Below are 26,443 nucleotides of genomic sequence, written 5' to 3'. Positions count from 1 at the left end.
TTGTGTGAAATTGGATTGAATTAGGGCTCTGCTTTCATGACAGCAGGGACTACCCTCAAGCATCTCCTAAACACACACAACATGCCCGCAGTAAACATCCAAAGGGACCGTTCTATTAAAAAACAGCAGCCGACAGGTTGGCTACCCTGCAGGGCACTCCATGCTTTTAGTTTTGCATAAGACTGCTGTGTCAGTGTCTATAGTACTGATTGCTGATTTCACTTAGAAGAGCAAGAGAACATAGAGCCACATAGAGAACTAGAAATGACACATTTCGGTATTTGCCAAGCTGTACCCCTTTTACATTTGCTGGTACAGAAGCTAAGGTTAGTTCTGTGTGTATTGAATGGTATTGAAACCTACTCAATATCAATTTGTGAGGACATCCTAGTTAGTATGGCTTTGTAGGTAAACTATACCTATGCCTGTGTATCGCCTTAGTTTCCTTTCTGCAGGGTTAACTAACCGGGTGATTGGAACGAGTAGTGTGTAGTAGGCAGGGCAGTCATAAGATGACTGCAGCCTCCTTGCCTAATTAGATTTCCCTTCGGTGAGAGGGGAGGGATGCAATGTTAATAGGCTAAACCCAGCTTGTCTCCACACGGACTGTGCGTGTTTGGGTTGGGAATCAGGGAGGCAGACGGGGGAGAGGAAGGGAACCAGTCTGGGGTGGGCACTGGCCACTGACCCAGTCGCCACGAGGTAATCGCTCTGTAGGAACACTGCATAGGAGAGTACAAGTAAATGCATCAGCTGTAGTCCTTGTTCAATTGTACATTACAAGTTTTTTTTTATTTTTTTATCTGACTTATATATAGGTTAGCCAAAATAACGCTCCTTGTACATTTTAACTCCTAAATGAAACTGGATAGTTGATCTTGTTTAGGATAAGCAGTATAAAAAAGGGTTCTATTTCTTGTCAAATTACAAGAATTTTTTTCTGGGTGAAGACTTTTGAAGGACTGCCACCTAACTTATTTGGAGGTCATTTTCTAGAAATTTGAGGGTTAATTTTAGAGTTTAGGCCCAGAAGCAGGGACACACAGAGTATATCCATGTGGTAGGCTATCCAGGTTTACATATTGTACGGACAGTCGCAAACTGCCCCCAACAAGACTAAAATCTTAAAAAGGAATACAAACCAAAGGATCTGTAAATCTAATCAAAACTGTAATGTGCAGGGGAGTTGTGTTGGAGTGTGTACTTCTCAAGATTCTGTGTGTTCCATGTTAATTTTGATCTCTGCTGGAATGTTGGAAATGACCTGTGACCCCTTTGGGTGTTAATGTCAGCATGTTTTTGAGCGACTGGGAGTCTCAGGGTTATGTGCAAATGCCATAGTATTGTTTTTCTTGTACATCTCTGTCCACTATTGCCCACTGTGTTCTATATCATTATCTTTATCTCTATCAGCTATCTGTATCCTTTTTCATGTGGTTCAACAAACACTCATCAGCAATCATTTGGAATCCTTAGAAATCGAGGGATATTTTCATGTGATTTTATTTCTAAGTTTGACACATTATTATTGCAAGAGGTGGTTAGGCTATACATGTTTTTCAAACATAGGCTAATCCAGTCACTCAGTTCTGCCATGAATCGATATGATATTTTTTTTATAACAAGTGAGAACCAGTGAAACCCTGTTATGTAATTAAGAATGAAGCATATCAGTGAAGATTTATGTCAGGAAAGCTGCTCTCCAACAGCTGTGGATTTGGAATCACTAGAGCCCCTGGCATCTCCTCACTAGAAGCCAGTGAAGTTGGGCTCCACACAATGGTGCTTGTATCACCAACAATAAGGCCTCAATAAGTGATACTGGCTACCCATACACTCACCCCTTTCCCCCCGTACCCAAACCCTATCCCCATCCGGTCATGGTACTAATGTAATCTGCGTTGTGTTGACTGCATGGTTCAACCCTGCACCAGCCTGAACTTGAACCTGCAAACTCACAGCCCCTTGGATTGGGCTGCTAGCAGAGGAGCAATAACCACTTATGGGATGGCCTATTAACATTCCATTGATTTCCTTAATTTAGCCATTTTTTGGTATCAAAACATTAATATCTGACGTGCTCTGTCGCTTTACAGTATGTGACAACTGTTTTTTTTTTCCAGAGAAATATGACACTCTGACAGGCTCCATAACTGCACAACTCACTTTATGGCCCCATAGTTAACATTTAACGTAAATTATGCTGAAAATGATGTCACGAAATAACCGTAATGTTTGAATGAGAAGCTAATATAAGAGAATATAAAAGAGAATAATAAAAAAAATGATTTGCCCGCCAGTAACTACTGAGTCCGGGGGGGCTCTGAACCATCTGGTTTTGGAGTTGAAATGTCTGTGTCTTCACTCAAACACTTTCACATATAACACTGTATTAACAGATTCCCCTAATAATATGTGATAGCCATATCGACTACAGTTGTAAGTAGGGAACATAATAGGAGGCAAGGTAGGAGATAGCAATCTTATAAAAATGCAACCGCTAACTAGCTTGGCTCAAGGGTATCACTCTGAGCCAATACAATTCTTTGCCGTCACCAAACAGTTTCCTAGCTTTGAATAAACGTTTACTAAATGTTTAGTAAACATATGCATATGCCATCATTATTTAGGTTGTGGAAAAGATGTTAAATTGTGGTAGACTAATTGAAAGGGATTCAACTGGTTTCACAAAATAGGACTTTGTTCATGTTCCTCACTGAGGAAAGTCAGGGACTGACTGAAGCATTTGCACTGCACTTTTTTGCACTTTTGCCCTGAATGTCTATAATGTTTTTTTTTTTGTTCTTAATATTTCAAGACTTCGTCTAACTTTTTGGCCCTGTGTGTGAGTCCTTCCTGGTTGTTGTGAACTCCTATCTTGACTGCCGCCCCAAAAGATCCAATTGATCCATTAATGGATTAAAAACTCTCATATGACTCAATAATAATAAAAAAAAACAGTGGTGGGAAGACCAGACCCCATGGCATTTACGCCTTTTCACTCAAAGCTGGAATCTCCCTTTTCAGATGATCTCTGGCCATGTCGGGCTGTCCCAACAATAGCCCAGAACAGACAAACAAAAACACTAGCACAACCATATGTATTTTATGACATTTGATGGCCTTTGTAGTTGTACCTATACACTTGGAAAGGGAGAGGTAGCCTAATCAGTTGGTTGCAATCTGGAGCCCCACCACTATACTCCTAAATCTTACACACTTGGACTTGTACCCGGAGGGTTGCCGGTTCGAACAAGTAGGAACAGCTGAAGTGCCCTTGAGCAAGGCACCTAACCCCTCACTGCTCCCTGAGCGCCGCTGTTGTAGGATTAGTGTGTGCTTACCTCACTGTGTGTTCACTGTGTGCTGAGTGTGTTTCACTAATTCACAGATTGGGATAAATGCAAAGACCAAATTTCCCTCACGGGATTAAAAGAGTATAGGCCTTATACACTGCACCCACAGTCCTGGTATAAACATATTAGGCTATACACAACCACCAGACCAAGGAAAGACTTATTATTTTTATAATAACTATGCTAAGACTGTGGATATGGTTTTCTGTAGCTGGCTATAACCTCACCTGACATGGTGCCATGGCTGTGAACAATTTAGCCACACTCATACTACTGAGGTGGAACACAGATGCCGCTGCTGTGTAATTACCAGAAATCATAAACCCTGAATCAGAGATGTGAACTGGTATGCTACTGTATCCTCACACACAATATATCATTCACTTTTTTATCAACTACATTTTTGTTCAAACTGGGTGATTAAATTAAGTGGCCATTGTAATGTATGTCTGTTAGGCTATGTCTTGAAAAAAAAAATGGGATTTAGGCTAGGCTACATTATTCTGGATTAATGAGGTAGGCAATGTTGTCCATACTGGCAATAGGGGAGTTTCCGACTGAGAGTCTATGCAAACTTCTAAACTCTACCGATGACTTCAGAAATAAGGAGGTGGTCAGATGAGAGGAAAGACGATGTAAACTCGAGAGTTCTAGGCGACTTCGACCGTGCTGCTTGCTACATTCTTTTCTTATTGTGATTAGGCCTACTGTTATGTAAATATTCATAATGAAATGTTGCAGAAGTTCTAAAACACATTTCAGACGATTAATTTGGAAAGTTAAATATTTAGAAAGTACGAAATTGTAATAGTGTCGGTGTTGGTAGCCTATATAAACTTGAAGACGAGACTGGACAGCGACTTTGCGTAACATTCCATAAACAATTATGAAAAGCTATCACAGGGTTCATCTGGTTTTGGAAAGGATGAATCCATGTTGACTGTTGTTCGTCAGTCCTTGGCTTGTTTGAATAGGGAAACACTTGGAGGACACTAAATTTCGTGACTCGAGCTGTTCGCAACTGCAAACTCTGACACAGGGATAGCCTATTCGACTCACTTGTTGGCAGTTTTTCTCTGAACATGGACGGTTCGTGGATTTTTGTCCTGGCTGCGTTAACAATAGGACTGATACAGAGGTGCGATAGTCATGGAGCTCGCGCAGGTGGCAGACAGAATGCAACAGACCTTTCTATTAGTCTTCAGACGACAACTGTTAGCTCAAACCAAAAACTTTCCTCAGTATCCAGCTCAAATATCTCACATCACAACAGCAAGCTGCCTTTTGGAGAGACTGGTAGAAAGGATGGATCCAAGGATGAATCCAAACATCGGCTCACTGACTCTGAAGGCAGGTTACGTAGAACTCCCAGGCAACTGAGCAGGAGTAGCTCAACTAGACACAGGACGCGGACTGTGACCGGAGGCAATGCCACCTCCAATGGAGGGAAGCCGGCTACATCCAAGCGTCTGGTTGGGTAAGATTTCTATTTTCAACAGTAACCATAATTATGGAAACTATGGTTTTCACAATGTTGACACAAAACAAGTTGGAAGGATTAGTGTGCATTATTTTTTAATTATATTCTAAAACAGGCTATTATTCTGTTTCCCCCTGTCCATCCAACCAAGCTGTCCTTGATCAAGCAACATGTCAAATTGCTTAAACAATTTCAAAAAAGTTGGAGTAAGGCTACCATACCAGGCTAGCCATAGTCTTCTTTTTCGTGAAGCCTAGGTCTGGTCTGAAAATGATCGGCGGGAAACGAAATGAATAGAGGCGCAATCACTTTTGACTGAATGTGTTTGGCTGAATACAATTCAGCGGTCCACAGAAGCATTTATTCGAAGCGGTTGTTAGATGGAGGAAGTGGTCATGGTTAGGCTACTCCAAATATGTGGTTACCTTGCGTAACCTAACGAGTTCTCTGACAATATAGACGTGGAATCGTAGATAAGGCTATGATTTCGCACCATGATATTTCTCTGTCATCATGCATGATGAGTGCGGTGCAATGTTCTGTGGTCTGTAAGTAGCTTGTTGCTTGTATGTTTGTCTGTGGGTGTCAGAGGGTCTTCCATTGCCAAATCTTAGCCCACAAGAGATCTTGTTATCTCATTAGTTTCTACATGTCAACAATGAGATCAAAAGTGAGATTGAGGTTTAGGCTACATCACATTTTTGTCAGATTTTCCCGGAACAAATTAGGCTACATGATACATCTAACATCTACATGATGTTATCAAAGGAGAGATCTTAACAGGGTCAACAAAATGTGCTCAGATTTGCTAAATGTTTAGACAAGTCAATCACCTCATTTGGAGAGGAGACGCACAATTTCACAATAAAGTGCCACAATTTCACAATAAATATGCCTATTAAAAGATGGCAAGATGTTAAAAGCTGTTGTTGAAAGGAGTCCAGATCTTTTTGTCATATAATTTACATAAATTACAATAAATTGACACATCTTCTGTCTGTTTCAAACTGTTTCAAGGAACTTGTCGATGATACAATAATGAGATTACATTTAGATCTCCTTGCTATCAAATATCCATTTTCAAAAACCCTATTTCCTGTGGTTTGACCCTGATTTCCATATTTGCATTGGTTATAGATGGTATGTGCCAACAATGCCTCATTTTTAGACCAACACACCATAGGCACACATATGTATTTAATAGGGCTGTCAAAATAACTGATTAATTTCGATAAATTAATTTGAGAAAAAATAACTGATTAAAAAAAATAACGCAGATTAATCGATTCCGTGTGACCTTTGACCCCGAGCCATTCTAGTCAGTAACCATTAGACTGTGAAATAAAGGAGAGAGAAGAAAATGTGCTGCCTAGATCATTGATTGGAACATTTACTTTTAAAAAACGGCCTGATGTTGATAAAAATAAAATGCTGATTAAAATAAAGCCCTCTGCAATGTCTGCAGCAAGGAATTTGCATATCACCGGAGTTCATCAACTTTAAAGTCGCACATCAATGCAAAGAAATAGTGTTGACATTCAGGGGAGTGTTCATTTATTTTCATTGTGTCCCCTAGGTTATATCTGTGGCCTGAAATGCCTTGTATGTGAAAAAAAACTTCTTCCACTTTTGAATTGATTTCCTCAGCATATTAGGTCATATCATAGATTATTATGGCCATTATTTGAACAGTGAAAATAATAATAAAAGAGTTTTTGAACTTTAATGTCACTAATGCTGAATATTCAATGATTCATTTGAATTTAAATATTTAAAATACTTTCACAGCAAATTAATCACAGAGTATATAATAAATTCGATTCATTTTTTTAATCGATGGACAGCCCCAGTATTTAAGTGATACGGATGCTGGCCTGTGTTGATTTCAGACTAGCAAAGAGGCATGCACTGAGCTTGCAACTGGAGTACATCAGGTGTAAGATAGCAGGACCCTTCTTGTTTCAAAGGTTAGTTAAATGTAGCCTGGCATAACACCAAATAAATTTTCAATTGAGACATATTACCAGTACCTTACATTTATCTTCATAAACATAACGGTTGACAATATTTGCCCCTGTACACCGAGCTTATATTGACACTGTATTTTTGAAGCTCAAAAAGACAAATTGCACAAACAAACATAGCTATAATTATAGTGATTATATTTAATACTTGTTGGAAAATCCTTTTTAATCAATGACTGCATGAAGTCTGGAACCCATAGACATCTGAGACAAACACTGAGTTACCGCGATACGTTTTGCCAGACCTTTAGTTCAGCTTCCTTCAGTTGCTGCTTGTTTGCGGGTCTTTTGGCCTTCAGTTGTCTTCAGTAAGTGAAAAGCATGCTCAGTTGGGTTTCAGTCAGGTGACCAACTTGGTCATTGGCAAGAATATTTCATTTCTTTGCCTTGAGAAACTCTTGGGTTGCTTTTGCAGTATGTTTTGGGTCATTATCCATTCACACTGTGAAGCGCCGTCCTATCAGCTTTGCAGCATTTGGCTGCGTCTGAGCCTTGTACCTCTGTAGCCTTGTACACCTCAGAATTCATCCTGCTACTTCTATCAGCAGTTACAACATTAATAAACACCAGTGACCTTGTTCTATGGGCATCCAGACATGCCCATGCCATAACCACCATGTTTGACAGATGATGTGGTATGCTTTGGATCATGAGCTGTTCCTTTCGTTCTCCATACTTTTCTCTTTATTTTATTCTGGTATCCATTAATCTTGGTTTAATCTGTCTAAAGAATTTTGCTCCAGGACTGGGAAGGCTTTTAAAGATGTTCTCTAGCCAAGTTTAATCTAGCCTCCCTGTTCTTGAGTGATGCTAGTGGTTTGCATCTTGTTGTAAACCCTCTATTTGTAGTTATCCAGGCGTCTCTTGATTGTAGACTTGATTGATTGGTGAATGCATATATTATATGGTACAAAGGAAACCAAGAAAACAAGTAAGATCAGTATGTTAATTAAGACCCTGGAGACTAAACTATGTATCCAAAATGTCTCCTTTTAGTTTTTGTATTGTATTGCCACACCTCTCATCAAAGGTTTAATGTGTTCAATGCCCTGTATGCACAAGGGTGTCGTTTTTATTGTGGCACTCGCTAAAATGTTTAGCCATAGAGTAGTCTGGGTTCCCTACTCTGATGACATTGTGTTCTGCTAGGTTTTTGTATAGCCGACATTCAAAAAAGAATAGGCAATTGATAATGATATGAGTGTCCTTGACTTGGTTAGATGTTGTGAATGTTTTTATTTTTTCACACAGGAAAGAATTCTGCGATCATTATAATCATAATTTAGCAGACGCTTTTATCGAAAATGACTTACATATGCCAATCATATTGCAAGGGCCATTGTCCCCAGAGCAACTCAGGGTTAATTAAGTGCCTTGCTCAAGGGCACAACAGTGGAAGCTGGGTATTGAACCCACAGGTTGTCAGGCTACTGCATGCTAGCCCAGCTCCTTAGCCGCCACACTATGCCCAGAGTTCCAAATAACAGCTATCAAATGCAAATAGAAATGGTTGGAATGAAGTCCAGACCTGTTATCTGCTTAGTTTGTTGTGGAATTACAAGGAAGCAGGCCACATGTGGCCTTGAGACTGCTTGTCAGTCAACTTGTATACAACATGTGTCTCCTAAACAGCTATTTTCGTTCAGACCCTTGAATAAAAGTTGAAAGTCTACACTTCAACATGTAGCAACGTTCAAAGCAACGTTTTTAATTATTTCCTTTAGGATCGAATCTGGTGGTGCAAAGGAAAGTGACAGAAATTGTGTCAATGTCCAAATACATATGGACCTGTATGGAACTGTATCAAATGAAAGTTGTTTATAAAGGTGCCATAACTATGCTCCTCTGTATGCCAGTCTATAAAGCCTGTCCTATATCAGATCAATTATTTTGATGGACTTGGCCAATATTTGGACGGGTGGAAATCTAAATAAGAAAGGGCCCAGATAATTCTGCCAGAGCAAATTAAATGAACTCTCGGACTCATCTGGTTCCAAGGCTAAGTGAAATGAACTTAATTATGAAAACGTGTGCCTCATCCCCAAACACTAGATTGTCCTGAGAGATACATAGGCGTTAATACAGAGATGGATGAGCATTTGAAAAAAAAAACAGGATGATTTGGGGCCCTGTTGAGACCTCTCCTTTAACACCATCCAGTTTAACTTAAGATGTGACAGTAAAATGTTCATTGTCTATTCTTTTGCTCTGTATTCCTCCTAAAGGGTGTGTCGCAGAAACAGGCCAGAATTCAGTAATCTCTAAACTGATTTCTTTCTGTTAGACAAAGGCAAGACTTGTAAGCACCAATGCTTTCCTCTGGCTTTGATATATGACAAACTAAGGAGATAGCAAGAAGGTGTATTTCTAGATTATGTTCTTTTGTGAGAAAACTTTCAGGATTTGTGTCTGTATTTGCAATATATGTAAGTAGGACCTCCTTATGCAAGTCAGTTTGTTGGGGTTGTTGTAAATAAGCACTATATACAATAATTTGACACTAGGTATGCTTTTAATGAACAACTACTTGCTATCACTATCACACAGAACAGACAAGCACACCTGTTGTTCCCACTGCACTGTGCAATTCTATATTCCAGTGTAATTCTATGTTCCAGTGTAGTTCCAGCTAGCATGTTAGCAGATTTATTCTGCTCAAGAAGAAGGCCTACATTTTTTTTCAAGAAAACCCATCAAGAAACCCTGTGTTTCTTCCCAACCAGAATGTTTCTGACCTTCTGGAGCTGACTTTTCAATCTGTGTGTGTGTGTGAGAGAGAGAGAGAGAGTAAGCTTGTGGTTCTATATGTAAGTACTTACTGTTTGTTCCTTTCCTTTATGACCCAAGACCACATGTGTGTGGCCAGCAGTGCTGCTCAGGATGGGCTGTTGCTAGGGGAACCAACCGCTGCATTAAACGTAAGTATTCTCAGTACCTAGGAACACAAACAGGTTGTCAAATACATACATTAATCTATGCAGGTTCAATATGCTTCTACTGTAAAAATATGTCAGATCTGTGGACCTGAGATATTGCTAATGTATTCATATCTCAAGCCAAGAGTAAATTACAGGTTGTTGTCTGTGTACTTTCATTCAAAAGCAAAGAAATTCATTGAGACTGTGAAATTAAATATTTAGATGACCATACTAAAACAATATACAGTATGTCCTGACTAGTTAGTCGGCCTGAGTACCAACTGCAATTGATTCTCACTATTTTCCGCCACACTTTTTATCCTCAACAGTAATGGCACTGTGTGTGGTTTGTGACTTCCTTGTGAATTGGATTTAGTCATCTGAGGTCAATTAACAGACTCACTTACAACAAGCAAGGAGAGCCCAGACCTGCATCTATGCACATTCACACTTTTGTGAGTGAAAACATAACATAGCTTCGGTGATTGGCTAGATAAGTGTGCTAAGAGAACAGAAGGATTTCTGTGAAACACAAACAGAAGTTTACAAAAACTCCTGAAATGTTATTGTCAGTGTAACTATCAACATGGTTACCACATTTTGTTGTCATCAACAGTCTGCTCAGGTTCCCGGAAAAGAAACCTTTCACATGGCTTTACTGGAAACACATTTCTAATTATGGGTGTAGCTGGAGAAATGTGTTTTATATGACCACTGCAATATTGGATACCTTCATTTAATGTAGCCTATTTAAAAGCGGAAGGGTTGGAAGTATTGGGGAAGGTTTGAATAGTTGATCTCTTACTTAAGTGCCTGCTTAGGAGAATGTTACCTTCACCGAGATGAAATATTTGCCCAACGTTGTCTGTGTTACCTCTTCAATGGCCATGTTTGCAGCATTGGGCAATGCATCTGGGGGTAAACAGAATGCGGGTAAATGTCAACGCATCTGGTCCTTTCCTGGCTGTCACTAACCAAATGTGTTTTCTTATCTTATGACATACTGTAAGCCTAAAGCTTGGATGTAAGACTATATGTTTAGCCTATTGAATAGCTTAATGATATAGAAGACAAACCATTTTGTTGAAAGATGCATCATATGAGATTTGCGTAAGTCTTTGGTCTGAGTCTTTGGTAAGTGACATGTCGCTCTGTCTGCCACTCGTTGTCTAGCTGTGTGGCATTCTGAAACGTCGATAAATTAGGGACCATTAGCCTATAGCTCGTTTCAATTTGTGACATTGCAGTCGGGATTGTTGTTTGTTTATTCAAAGTCTCAAGTCCAAAGTAGCCTGGGCTATTCGAAGTGTCAGTTTATATTGACATCATTTTCAATAGCCACTGCATACCCGTGTTTATTGGCGTGTTGTTGCAAAATCCGCGGAATCATTTTATGCAAGCAAACTGCATACAGGGAATCTTTATTGTTGACGTCAGACATGATAATCATCCAAACATCTTGACCCGTGCTGTACCCTGATTCAGTGCGACCAAAGCTCCACTTTTATCCTCTGTCTGGTCCCGCACTGTGCTGTGTGAGAGGGGGAGTGGCTACAGTAGAGCGGAGAAACCTAATGTGTGCTTCTTATACCAATATATTTAACGATATCTTTTGCATTTTTTATCCAAACAACGTCAAACTTGACACTGCACTTACTGGTGCCCTTAGCAAGACACCTGCCAAGTCTGAAATCAATCCCACGAACGGTTCGACAGATATGCGGTTAACACACAAATACGCAGATGGGGGAGTGGCTACAGTAAAGTTGTGAAAGACAATATGTGCCTATTTTACTGATATATTTACGATATCTTTTGCATTTCTTATCCAAACATTGTCAAACTTGGCACTGCACTTACTCATGCCCGTAACAAAACACCTTGTAAGTTTCAAATCAATCGGGCCAAAGGTTCGTCAGATATGTGGCACACACACTGACACACTCAACGTTCCTGCATTCAAACCATCAATTAAAAACATGGTCACAAAGTTGAGTGCTTGGTCTTCAGTGAGGAAGTAGTGTGCAAATGGTAAGTGTAAAGACAACACAGGGCAAAGGTCAATCAGCATCATAACTATTTTTGAACCTATACATGCTGATTTGCAGTATTTACAATGTTGTAACTCTGCTGGACGCAGTTGTTTATGTAAGTACCTCAGTTTTGAGCAACAGCACTGAGTAGGTTGGTAGTTCACCACAGTATAACTCCGTCATTGTTTAAATACCCCAGAAGCTGCACACATCAGGAAGAAACAAAAGTCGTCAGAAGAACAAATCCCCATACACACACACACACACACACACACACACACACACACATCCTCACAGGGACTGTTAAAGACTGAGATACAAACACACCGGTGCTTAAGAAAATATTCCCCCACAGTGGGGGAAAAGAAAAGGCACAAATCTTGAACTGTGCGATTAGTATAAACAAATCCTGGGCTGTCAGTGGTGGCTTGTGCAGCCAGTATAACCCTATAGTGGGGAGAGTGAGGCCAGTAAAACCCAGGGAGTGTGAGGCCAGTAGAACCCAGGGAGTGTGAGGCCAGTAGAACCCAGGGAGAGTGAGGCCAGTAGAACCCTAGAGCAGGGATAGTGAGGCCAGTAGAACCCAGGGAGAGTGAGGCCAGTAGAACCCAGGGAGAGTGAGGCCATCCAGTGAGAAAGCTATCAGGCTCAAGGTTTATATTCATTGAAAGAGAGAGCTTGTTTACACACATGCACACATGCTCACATGCTCACGCACGCATGCACACAGACACACACACACACACACACATGCATGCACACACACACTCTGTTAAAAAGCTTAAAAGCAGTAGAGGCACTTGTCATAGACACCATAGACACAAACACATAGTGAGTGACTGAGTTGCATCTTAGAAGTTTAAGGATAGATGAAAGATACAATCATAGCAGTTGCATAACTTTTCATTTTATTTTGGGCCATACTATGGAATGTAAAAATAAAAACTATTTTAAAATTGTCAAGCTAACATGAAAACATGTACCAAGAAAAACTTTCTTCTTTTGGAAGAATCTCAACCCCTGCTTGCAACATATCCTATTTACTTTGTACTGTGCAAACATTTTCCAGATGACAGTATGATTCTAATAATCTCCATACTTTCCCAAGCAAGTATTTGCTCTAGGGATTATACAGAGTTGTTGATATTTGGTAATGGCTGGATATTTCCTCTAAAATGCTGGACCTTCATGCTATTCAGTTCCTGACAGTGACACTGCCTCATACATAACCTGAGTAATTATACTTGTATGATAGCTGTTATAGCATGATTAAATGACTCCCGCGTAGGCCTTTAGTTTTATGACAATATATATTATGTTATATACTTAAATCTCTTGGTGCAGAGACATGGCAAACAGATTCTTCAAGGAATGCCATGGTTAAGAGGAAGAATGCTCTTGAATGAAAAAGTTAGACAAAGTTTGTTTACTTAATCTCAAGATAGCCTTCATTTCACAAGACAGCAATAGATTAGTGAGAGGTCTAGAGGTATCTGTTTTGTTTTGGTCATGTTTGAAATTTGGAATGCCTGTACCTTGCAACTGTTTGGTATCAACAAATACAAATCTTAGGCCCCAGCCGTGGCGTTACTGGCTGCGGCACTTGCACCGTACGCCCGCGTCCCGGGTTCAATTCCCGCCCCGTGGTCCTTTCCGGATCCCACCCTCACTCTCTCTCCTACTTGCTTCCTGTCATTCTTTACTGTCCTATCTCATTAAAGGCATAATAAAAGGCCTAAAAAAAAATACAAATCTTTAAATGTAATTAATTAAGGATGAGGTCAAAAAAGGCTTATTATCCATTTGCAATATGTTGCTTTATATTCAATTTAATGGCAATTCAGTTAAGCGTTCATTTAACGCCACCTTGGTGAATAATCAAGCATGAATATCGGCTTAAATAATAGCTTGAACAGTTTAACATGGTCCATATTGTAGAGCACTGACAGCCGTCTCTAATCTCTGCTCAGTCCTGTCACATTCATTTTTGATGAGTCCTCCAGCAAGTTGTTTTGGCCGGCAGATGTATAGCAGCTGCTAAAATATCATTGTGTCTGGCATAACACTGATCACACAAATGGCAGACCTTCCCTTTCCACTCATCAGAATGTCCTACACGAATGGAATCTATCACAACCAAGATGCCATATAAGTACAATAGCTAATCAAAACTCATGCCAATTGATTATCAGTGCTTCAGAAGATTAAGTAAGATACAAATGTAGGATTTTCTTGATCTAAGTAGTTTTCTTCATAAGCTTTGATCTACTCTAGCGTCATAATTGAAATAAACTCTCTCCATACCTTTCCCCTGCCTTTAGATGTTGCATGTGTGCATGCCCCTGGCGTCATTCAGATTTACAATAGGGGCCCCAGGTTTCTTTGATGACGTTCTGATAGACGCCTTGGAAGTATACCCACTTGGATCTGTCCTGCTGAATTAAAGCTGTTTCATAAGCTCATTCTTGTATTACATTTAAATGTTAAAAAGGTCGGAATGGAGAAAGGAAAGCATTAATGCAACACATTGTTTTCAATGAAAGATTTCTGTAAACAATCTGTGTTACATGCCATTTTATATGGTCACGCATTCTTTTATCTCCTTCAAATAAGTTCAGTATGGTTATTCAAATGCCGTGAAATCTTTTCTGAAACATTTTTTGTTAGATGTCTTTATGGGCTTTATAAAGTTTATAAATGGTGGTCGGTTTATAGATGATGGACAGGATCATTTCAGGACATCTCTAACATGTTTCAGCATGAGTGATTTTAGCTTCATGTTGCCACAGACCTGCTCAGGGCTGTTAGGGCTGAATTGCCCGTGGCTTCTACCACCGCAGACCTTGTCCTCAAATGACACTGTGGGGATTAAAGGACAAGAGGTCCATAAACGCTTAAAATCACGAATCTTTCAGCACATCAATCTGATCATCTGACACTGCTGTATAGTTGAACTCAAACATTGGCAAACTTGAATGTAAGCAATCATTCCGTTGTCAGTATGTGGGTTGATTCAGTAATAAATGTCAATACATGCAAGCATACCTAATGTGAGACTTGTGTCCATAGCCACCTCCCTCTTCCCCTTTTGTGCCTTTTGTTTCCAGTTCCAGTGAAACTATGTCTAGGTCGGCAAAAAAGACACTCTCTAGACCATTGACTTTGTTTGCCTCCTCGACCATCATTGTCCAATAATTAGTATGGAAAGGGCTATGTGAAGAATGTTTCCCCATTTACTCTCTCCTGAACATATTATTTTATCATTCCCTGATGCAACAATTAAAGCACATATTTGTCAAAACGGACGGAATGTTCAGCAATTAGTTTTAATGATGATGTGCAAACACAAATCTGCACGACAGCAATTAATGCAATAGTGTCAGGCCGAACAGAGAGCAGAGTGCCAGTCAAGAGGCAGTGACACTGCTGTTAGCCCTCTCTCCGCGCTGTTACCCCACACCCCCACTCGCTTTCAAAAGGGCATGTTATCGGAGCACAGAGCCACTTATTGTTAGCACAGAAAAAGAGCTCCTGGATAGCTGGATGGGCTTCAAAGCCCACATATGTAGGTCGATCAAGTTCAGGAGAGTCATCAGTTCTCCATATACCATGACAAGGCATGGGGATTGCAGATCGGTAGTGTTTGAGGGAAACATGTAATGTCTTTGCCTTCTCATCATCTGTTCTTTCTCTGATGATATTTATTATATACATTGGCTACAAAAGAATATTATTCCCTTTCAATCCTGAACTTCCCTCCCAAAAGTATTCATATACCACCATATTTCATCCAGTTACTTCAGATTCATGTTTGTTTTTAGCTGAATAGTTATGACCTAGGTGATGACTATGGAGGAATATGACTATGACCTAGGTGATGACTAGGAGGAGTATGACTATGACCTAAGTGATGACTATGAGCCTTACAGAAGTAACCTCAGTTGAATTCTCATAACACTGCGCTCTATACTGCCACATGCCATACATTTGAACTTGCCACATGCTGTCTTCTTTAGACTGTATGTGTATAGGTGTGGATGAACTGGTAACATGGAACATTGCTAGCTTTGCTCACAAAACAGCTCACTTGCAAAATAGTGCAGGAGTGCTATTTGGAGAAGTCTGTTCTTTCTGTATTCTTTGTAGATGTCTGCCACATCTGTGTCAATAGGATTCCTGTGCCTGTAGACAGAGTGCTTGTGTTTATATAACACACTGGCGAGTAATGACCTGGTTTAGTGTTTGAGGACAATGTCATAAATGTCATCGGTGCTGACCTGGAGCACATAGTCATCTCATACAATGGACAGTGTTTCCTATGGATCATGTGACACTAGTTTGAGGCAAGGCAATTCAGTTGTGGGAGTGTGTGTGTGAGCATGAATGCACAAGCAATTCAGTTGGTATTGTGTACACTTTTTTCAATCATTAGAACAGCTAATTTAGCAATGTTCACCATATAGTTCACCAAAGTAGATAGCTGATCTTAATCTTGTCCATTGGCCACTTACAAAGCCATAGCACAGTCAGAGTATTATTTGCTGGTCTTTTTCCTGTCTTTGCTCTAATTCAAATATTGCTTATCTTTGCCGTTTGTACCAGAATGATAATGGGAAAATTCCTGAATTAGAGCAGAGCTCCAAAGTGACCTCAACATTCCCACATAAACATCTACAGTACATGTAACATCTAACATCGGTCTAGAGGAGCCAGGGCAGGAACAAGGACCAAGTGCACACTGGGCCCGGGGGCAGAATTGGACCATGCAATCTCAATTCATCAATGTCACTGGAATTAAATGCCAGCTTTAAAACAAGCCTCTTATTTTTTTAAATTCTACTTCTTACATTACTTATTCCATTTTTTTATCCTGCTGCTGCTATCAAACTATTTACAGCATAGTGTATAAAGTTTATAGACATTAAGGCATGGCCAGTCCATGTTCACTAATTTAATGGCTCGATTATGTGATCAAATGTCGGGTGCTTGGCGCAAAAAGGTTGTTGTTATGTTTCTTAATCAGTCATGGGTGTGTTTTGGGCATAACATCCTTTAAACCAATGAAAATGACATCTGTCATTCCCTTTAACAGCAAGCAGCGCAACTGTATTTTGATAGTCAGCAGCGCATTTGAAGGAATCTGCTTGCACGCAAGACTGTATGGAACAGGTATTTTACTAAACCATGCTTTACTAAAACCTAGCAGTATAGCCTACACGCATCTGCACTCGTCTATTAATTGAACTCATAGGCAAAGTGAAACTAACTTCACCGTGGTGTCATAGTCAATGACAAAACAGTTATACACAGTTAATTACTTTCACTATTGACTGACAGTGGGTTACCATCGAAAACATAGCCTGAAAAAAGCAACACTTACCCCAATAATGTTTGAATGACTGAATAAAAAACCTAAGGACATTTAGCCTGCAGAGCAGTTGCTGCTTACATCTCGTGACAGTGCATCTTTAGCTGTGCTTCATATGCACCTTTCGATATAGACCAGATTTTTCTTGGTCAGTGGCGTAATGCTTTTTAGATGGACTAAGATAGCGTTTTTTAGATAATGCGCCAGACCACACCTTAGGTTGAGTGTAAGATAGGAATAAACTCTGCATTGTGATAAGAATACGCTATGTGCTGCATTTCTTTTTTGACATCCTAGTACATCCTAGCAAAAAAGCAAGTAGGTAGGTAGGCTTACATTTAATCTTGCCTTGAACATGTTCATGGAAGCTAGTCTATGCAGGATCAACATTTATGCTATGTTCATGTTTATGTTTATGTAATTTTGTCCAAAGAACGTTCTCACCTGTTTTTGCAGTGATGTTTGAGATGTTTTGTGTTGTTTCATTGTGGCGGTACAATTAATTTATTCAGGTATTCATAGTTATTGTTACGAGTCAAAGTGCATTCAGTTTTATCAATTCCTTGTTGTAAGGAATTGGCACCTGAACAGGTGATACTGTACATGGTCACGTTGATTGGATCTCATTTACTCAAACATCCATTCACCTTTTAAAGCAACACCAAAGCACTTTTCCCCTGTTGCACGCACACTATTTGTTTATCCAGCACCGGCTTTGGAAATAACGATGTCCACAGACAAGGTAGAGTATGTTGCATGATTTTATGAAAGTATGATTTATTGCGACATCAGAAGCAAGTCAAATTTGTAGTTTCTTATGTCTCATTCCATCAAACTACAGATCCGCTACCCGATCTGGCAAACTTGCATAGTGCGGTTATAGCCGATTGAGGGTCGCAAAGTGAATGCCCAGCAAACACATACCTTTAGGGAACGTTCCCTAAAGGGTATGTGTTTGCTGGGTGCAGAAGTACTGTCCACCCTGTTACGAGTAGATGAACCACTGAAACGATTTTGGAAACATTATTTTAAGGTACAAAACTCTTTGGTGTTGCTTTAACTGTCCTGAGTCCATTCTTTTGAAATATTGGGAAGTTATCCAAACAATTTCCTGTTTCCTTGTAATGTATGGGGTGTACATTAATCACAAAGAAATTCTTGGCTGGTAGGAAACCTGTATGGTCCTGCATGGGGCGTCATGAATCAACCTCCCAGCTCTTATAATGTCATATGTTTTTCTGTTATTCTGTTTTCATCAATTGCACCATCTAAAAAGAATCCTGACCTGGTTGAAATTTGCTGAATGTAAAATGTTGCCAATCTATACACACACAATCTATACACACACTCACAAAAGTGTTTCTGATCTTGATGACTTCTCTTTCTCTTCCTCTTTATATATCTGACTTGTACAGCTGACTGTCAACCTCCGTGTCAGAACCGGGGCTCCTGCAGCCGTCCCCACACCTGCGTGTGCCGCTCTGGCTTCCAGGGAGCGCGTTGTGAGGAGGTGGCACCTGAACAGGTGTATATTCGTGCTGGAGGCACAAGAGCCTTTACGATAATCCAGCCAAGTGGCGAGCAACTGCAGCAGCAGCAGCTGGTTCGCAGAGAGTCTGTGGAAAAACAACCTGTTGAAACCAGCTTCAAGACCCAGATGCAAAGACCAGCCACCACCAGGCTTCCTCACTCCTCTTTGTAAGTGCCGTAGTCCCCTGATGAATAATACCGATATATCATACTATAATAGGGAGACTTCATGCACCAATAGCATTCAGAGTTTATGTATACCTTTTTTATTTTGTCAACTGGTTTACAACAAAATGGCGAAGCATATTGTGAGTCAAGAACCATTTTTGATAGTATTTAAGACAAGTGCAAAAAAAAAGAAAAGTTTTTCAATTTATATATATATATTTACATTTAGTGTACACCATGGATCCAAGTAGGACGTTTGAATGCTATAATTGCTTTGAATTTAGAGCATCGGTTTATAATTCCATTCTCCCTCTAATTGCTTTTGATCTTCATCCTTATGTTGGCATAAACACCTGACAGTGATTTTAATGTGTCTCTGGCTTGAACTAATGTTCCTATTAAGGAGTCTTGTTTTCACAAGCTGCTAAAACAACCTTTTCTCTGCAATAGCTTGCATCCACAAAGCCCCTGAAACCCCTCCAGCATACATGATTTGTCATATATGTTTCTGTCTTGGATAGTATTTTATGTGCACCTAAAACTTCACTGGCAATGGTACAGGCAATAGTGTCTGCTCATGAAGGTTTTTGCATTGACCGCAGAGGTGGACATCCCGGGTTCAGAGAGTAAAAGTCCTGCCAAATATTTGTTCCAACCATTTAGTGAACCAGCTGATCCTAATTAGCTCAACTTTTCAGCCAGGTAGGTCAGCTAATTTGTGATATCAATTGTGTTAATTGCACAGGTATAAAGAATACACAATAGTAGGATTTACTTTCTGAGGCTGGAGTTGATTTACTTTCTGAGGCTGGAGCATTGGGATTTCTTGTGGGAAACATGGAGAAGGGAGCAGATTTTTTCCCCCTGGGATGTGTACAGTGTGCAAATGTATTGCTATGACACAGCGGTGGGTTATGTGGAAAACAAATCAATCAACCAAGCAGCCAACCAACCAACAGGCGTAGGTAAGGAAAATACAATAATAACACTGCAAACAAATCTTAATCTTATCAAGTTGTCTTTTCAAGACAAAATCTCATTACACTTAATATAAGACATTATCATCAAGCAAGCAAGCTATAGGAGTTCACAAATCATCATCTTAAAACTACACTTGGAATCTAAATGCCAACTTTGCCCTTTGCCCAAAGAGAATATCCATTTAGGACAAAATTCACTGGGACTCTACTTGTCCATGCCCCCCCTTCCACTCGACACCTAACCACTTTGTCCGGAGCCGAAGTTTGGTCCATCTTTACAGAAGGCACTCACCACTTTGCCTAAGCCTCTTTAACCTTTACATAGCCCTGTCTGATGAAATCCGGTCTACCAAGAAGATGACCCTGCGGCTTTATTAACTACTCAGCAGATACCTCCAACAGTTGCCTTGGCAGCCCATTCATGTCATCTGATGTCCTCTCAGACCTCATCAAGGGACAGGTTCTCTTCTTGTCCTGCTGCTGACAGGAATTGTGACAGGAAATGCTACTGGTCAAGGTTTAGGCAACATTAGGTTACACGTTACGTAAGGGATAATGTATAGAACGCCGGTCATTATTGGGAAAATAAGTCCCGACAGGGCGAACCTGAAGGAACTTATTTTCCCATAATGACCGGCGTTCTATACATTATCCCGCTTATTATACGGCTACTTGAAAAAACGAAATAATAAACTCCCCACGATATGACTTTAGCCTACATAGCCTAGCCTATTTGTTACCGTTCATCGTGGCATTTGCTGAGAAACAAATAGTTCGCAACAACACACGCTGCTGAACTTGAATCAAACATTCTTTAGAACACAGCTGATCTACTTTACGCGTTTGAATGAAGTTCCAGTCCTTGCGTAGTGATATGAAAGACGTATCAGAAGCACAAAACCCGTTGCCATTGACAGCGGTAATTATATGTTTGCAGCGGTAATTACATTAATTTATTTTACCGTAGAACGTTGGGAAATCCCATTCAAGTCAATGGAGCGTTCTACTAGCATTGTGAAGAGCCGTATAATAATTGAAGGTATCTACATAAGAGTGACATGACACTGTCATGAACGTGTCATAAACATTATAAACAAGTCATAAACGTTTATGACATAACACTTCTGTCACTCGCTTCTGTCAAGTGTCATTTGGTTTTTGTCATGAGAAGTTAGGGTTGGGGTTAGTGTCATTCGGTTTTTGTCATGACAAGTTAGGGTTATGGTTAGTGTTAGGGTTATGACAGTGTCATGTCAACTCTTATTGTAGATACCTTCAAGTAAAGTGTTACCCAACATTAACAGTGTCTTGTGTTTTTTCAGCTTCCATTTGTTTTTCCCCCCAAAACTCAGCCTGTCCCCTTCAAAAATAATCCTTAACACTAGCCGCCACTGAATTAGACAAAGTTATTATAAATTGACAACTGAAAATATACTGAAAGTTGTTAGGGGAATAGCATATGTCCTTTATACATATGCCATGCCAAATGCAAAGTGTTTAGTTTTTAGTCTCTTAAATGATTCCACAAGATTTTTCACATATTGTGTGTTCACCTGGGGAGGTAATATCACTGACCAGACAATCTGCTACCCATCAGAACAGGAAGTGCTATTACAAATTCCAGTACTGCTACTTCCCCCAGGGCTCAGTCAATTGAGGATAGACAACAAAGTATGAGATGAATAATTTAAAGAGACCTTAAACACAACCAGTGCATTGCCCCCTACAAACCATGCCCATTCCTTTAGAAAACCCACAGTCCAATAACATACCTACAGGTACTTTGAAAATGGAATGATGCTGTAAAAAAAAAAAAATCAGTGTCTGCCATAATACCCACTGAAAATGCTCTTTAGAGACCCTCTAAAACTGTTGTTAAATTTTGAGGTGCTGTTGGGTGCTCGTTTATTAAAAGTCCTAAAGTATGCTTACTGTATCTTGTTTCAAATGAACTCTGCATCCTGGTGTCGGCTGGCATGTTGTTGAGGTAAAGATCCGCTGAATGTTTTCGTGCCTCTAGGTAAACCACATCCAGAGGCGGTCTTTATATTGCTGAGGTCAGACATGCTGTCTTTAAGGGTATCTTTCGTATTTCACATCCAAACTAATTCATACTCCACACTGCATTCAACTGAAGTCAGACATATTGATTTTCAATATTATCTTCTGTATCTCACATTCAGACAACTCATAAACCACTCATGTATGCTATGTTTTGTAGGTGTACAGTGAAGGTTGTGTTGTGTAGGGGGAAGTGGTAAAACATGATATCTTTGCCATTTTTTTTTATTTAAACACACAAGAGGAAGACACAAGTGTGAAGTGGGTAGGACGAACGGTAGATGGTCAGAACTGACAAACGGAAAGATGTTCCAGGATTTGGTTCTTTGTTTGTTTCTTGATTTTACATTTAGATGTTCCAGGGATTTGTAGCTTGCTTTTTTATTTTATTTTATTTATTGTTATTTTCTTACATTTAGATGCTCCAGGGATTTGTAGCTTGTTTTTGTTTGTTTCTTGATTTTACATTTAGATTTTCATTTGATTTACATTTGTTACATTTGCAATACAGGAGTTTAATTTTGATTTATATTTCATCAGTTTTCCAATAATGTTAAATGTTTAATGTCAATAAACCCTCCCCGTATGCAGTAAAATCATTCTGCCTTCATGAGGCAACACAATTGTTGTAGATGTTTCAGACACAGTATGACTTTCTCAGTGATGCCTGTGTTTGTGAAACAGACCTGACCTTTTAGCCAGGCCATAGGATTAACTGTTGTGATGTGTGGGGTTGATGGAGGGACTTTCTTGAAGCTGTCATGAAGTGTATTTTTTACTGCTGTTAATCAACACGATCCCTCATAGATGATAAGTGCTCACAAGTCTCGAGTCTCCATTTATTAAATATTTCTGGTGCTGATGAAGTCTAAGTGTTTGCCTTAGCTAGCCTGTACAACCCAGGGTATTTGGGAATGTGTGCAGCACCTGTCTGGCCCCAGAGTTTCACACTTACAGCCATCTGACAACACTAAACCCTGGACAGGCTTTGTAGGACTTGGCATCTATCCATGCTGTTTCCCTCTTGACTCTCGCTGCTCTAATTTGGCAAATTAATTTTGTGAAAAGGCCTCTGTAATATTCCAAAGATGTTTTGTAAACCCTTTTCAGCTCTGAATGTCCCAAAGCTGCTTTTGGGCCTCTGCCCTTGACCACAGAACCACAAGATTGCTCCCTTCCCAATCCCCTGTCACTGGTCCCTGGCTCTCTCGCACTCTTCCAGCATCACTCCTCACTTCCAAGTGCTGAGGGGAAAAGTGATGGGCTGGCAAACATTACATAATGTGCCCCAAGGGGAGACAACAGTTTCAGTTGTTTTGTTTTGTTTCACATGAAGACTCTGGTCTAAAGGATATTAACCCAGAGATGTGACCCATATGTGCGTTATCATCTCTTGGGTGTACTTGAATGAAGACAGTGAGTAATGTGTTGATCTGCATAGGAAGGCAAAACAGTGAACAATCCTGCATTTCATTACTACCCTGGGGCTCATTTCTAGAAAGCGTCGTTTACTAACTTGTGTAGCAACCTTGTTAGTTCGCTCCATCGTTCTTTGGTGTTTCAAGAAAAGGGAGTTTGAACTCTCAATCGCAAACAAGGACGCAAAGTTTGGTCGTTTGAACTACTGCCCCTGGGCAGTCGCACTTGTGTCGTTCCTTGGTAGTTCCAGTTGGGGTCCGGAGCGCCTAACCAAAAATCACAACCGCCTAACCAAAAATTACGAAGTGGATGTTTAAATCGTGACTCAAAGATTGATCTGTCCTGTAGCTTTATTTTGATTAAGACACTGACTCCTCTACTTGACTCATTCTTGCTATTTATGTTAATTTGAGTATTGCCTTGTTTTTGATAAGCTAGTTTTATAATTAGGGCTGTCAATCGATTAAAACATTTAATCGAATTAATTACATACTCTGTGATTAATTAATCTAAATTAATCGCATATATAATTTTTGCTGTGAAAGTATTTTAAATATTTAAACTCAAATTAATCATTAAATAATCAGCATTAGTGACATTAAAGTTCAAAAACTCTTTTATTATTATTTTCACTGTTCAAATAATGGCCATAATAATCTATATCCTAATATGCTGAGGAAATAAATTCAAAAGTGCTTTGGGAATAAGTTTTTTTTCTCCACATACAAGGCATTTCAGGCCACAGATATAACCTAGGGGACACAATGAAAATAAATTAACACTCCCCTCTATGTCAACACTATTTCTTTGCATTGATGTGCGACTTTAGAGTTGACAAACTCCAGTGATATGCAAATTGGTGTTTTTTAAAAGTAAATGTTCCAATCAATGATCTACAGTAGGCAGCACATTTTCTTCTCTCCATTTTACAGTCTAATGGTTACTGACTAGAACGGCTCGGGGTCAAAGGTCATACGGAATTGATTAATCTGTGTTATTTTTTTTAATCAGTTAATTTTTCTCAAATTAATGAATCAAAATTAATCAGTTATTTTGACAGCCCTAATTCTAATCTTCACGGACACTTAAAATCAGCACAGTGATAAATGGTGTAGTGGCTAAAGCAGGTGACTTGTTATCCAAGTGTTGTAGGTTCGATTTTCTTATGATTCCTATTGCTTCTTGCTACCTGCAGGTGAACTAGTGTGACACGTAGATTCAATTGTTTTGTGACTGATGTCTTGTACCTATTGGTCTCTCGATGTAGAGTAAATAAATATGTATGGTCAAAACCTATTGTTGTGTCTCGTAGGCCTACTCTTACTCAGAGGTGAAAAGAAAAGATTGGATGCGAACTCCGGCCGAGCGCGCAGTGCACCGACGCGCTGCCGTTAAGCCACGAGACAGGTGATAAAATTTGCGATACCCAGACATTCCAGGCTATATATTTTTTCCAACATAGATATTTAACACAAATAATGACTCGTATTGGTCGGCTTAAGTTAACAGTTTTATATGCTTGCAATAGGTTTAGGTTTTTGCTGATGGCAATGACAATGCCAGCATTAATCACTCGGTTTAAATTAGAAAAATGTTGACCTCCTAGACCCAGACATCCTCCTGTCCCTTTAGGCAGCCTTTAAGAAGTGTTCTAAATGGCTCTTTGGAATACTAATGCATCATTGCATTACCTTTCCCATTTGTATTTAATGATGTGTGTCCTCTCCTGACATTCAGTGAATAGATCAGGGCCAAGTTCACCAATCTGCCATTCTTTAAAAGTTATATCCATGAAAATATGCTTTAATTTAGTCTTTACTGTTATCATGGGGAGTCTGTATGCTAAAATAAAATTAATGTTTTTACCAGTGCAGACAAAAGGACTGTATGTGTATGTAAGGGACCACATAATGGTAAATATAGCAGTGAAAATGTAGGAGCTCATTCTTGTGAATGCCATGTTGATGGAGGATAAGTGGTACAAAACTAGTACAGAACCCCTGGAAGACAGGAGAATAAAACTGCCTAATATTGTAGCTTCCTTCGTTGAATTGTGCAGCTTGTGAATGGTACTTCAGGCAGATGAACTTGTGCAGAAGCTGCAGGAGCTACAGCTCCCTGTAGCGTACTCTGAAACATTCTGAGACCCTGAGACATTTCCTCCCAAGGTCTCCAACCCAACCTCTGCTCCTCAAACTACTAATCGAACACATTTATAGTTTGCAAGATAGCCTATAACTTAATAGCAAAGACATTCTTTCTGTACATTTATCAAACTAAAAGAGAGGCAGATGTCGATAAAGGCACTATGGGGAAAAATGCCTCCTGTAATACTTCGATACGCTTTAATGACATTTTCAGATACAGATGTAATGTTTGGTTGACACACAAGCCTTTGCAGCAGCGCGGTGTTTGGCAATGAAAAGAAAGTCTGAAAACTCTCACACCGCAAACCAGTGACTCTGTAGTGCTCTGCTTATACGAGTGACCACGAGAGATTAAACATACTTAGGGCCTGCAATTTATGGTAAGGCTTTGATGTGACGGAGAGCTCCAAACTTGTTTTATTCTTATTTATATATTTACTGCCTCGCTGAGTATAATGCTGCCCTGAAGCTTTGTGAAATCATCCTGTTGTCAAAATAGATGAGCCATCACATCTTAAATCAGTCTCAGACAGGCATACAAGGTCGAAGGGAAGTCGTTTTTATGTCTTTTAGCAATATTTTCATCAAACCCTCCTCTCTCATTTTGTGGTAGTATTAAAGCAGTGGGAATGACAACTACTCATCCCAGTTGTGGTTAGGCACCAAGGACATTGAGAAGTTTCGGTGAGAATAAGCCATAAATCATTTTTCAAAGACAATGGTCTGTGCTCTTCAAACATCCTCTCATATACGCATTTCAAGGGCTCCTTTGATGGAGTAGAGGTGGATTCCGTCAAACTTTCCTTAACATCAATTGTTTGACTTGTACCACTGTTCTAAATGAATGGAAATGACTTCACTGTTGACAGACTATTTTCTACTTTTGAAAATGATGTAGTCCTTTGTTTAACCCTCAGAATGAAGAAAAAATTCTGAATATAGTTTCATTTGTAACGAGA

The 26,443-nt window shown here is 39.7% G+C and overlaps 1 protein-coding gene across 1 annotated transcript in view; it reads left to right on the top strand.

Annotated features, from left to right (window-relative positions):
• Positions 1-3,999: 3,999 nt before the first annotated feature.
• The window catches only part of LOC121693276 (latent-transforming growth factor beta-binding protein 2-like), an 87,458-nt gene continuing 65,014 nt past the window's right edge, over positions 4,000-26,443 (top strand). Inside the window, exons 1-3 of the mRNA XM_042072610.1 lie at positions 4,000-4,833; positions 9,708-9,778; positions 18,595-18,877. Of these exons, the coding sequence (XP_041928544.1) occupies positions 4,439-4,833; positions 9,708-9,778; positions 18,595-18,877 (749 nt within the window). The 5' untranslated portion in view covers positions 4,000-4,438. The remainder of the gene's footprint in view (positions 4,834-9,707; positions 9,779-18,594; positions 18,878-26,443) is intronic.

The sequence above is a fragment of the Alosa sapidissima genome, chromosome 19 (assembly GCF_018492685.1).
Source record: "Alosa sapidissima isolate fAloSap1 chromosome 19, fAloSap1.pri, whole genome shotgun sequence".
In the NCBI taxonomy this organism is placed as follows: domain Eukaryota; kingdom Metazoa; phylum Chordata; class Actinopteri; order Clupeiformes; family Clupeidae; genus Alosa; species Alosa sapidissima.
This window is presented reverse-complemented; position numbering and strand designations above follow the sequence as displayed.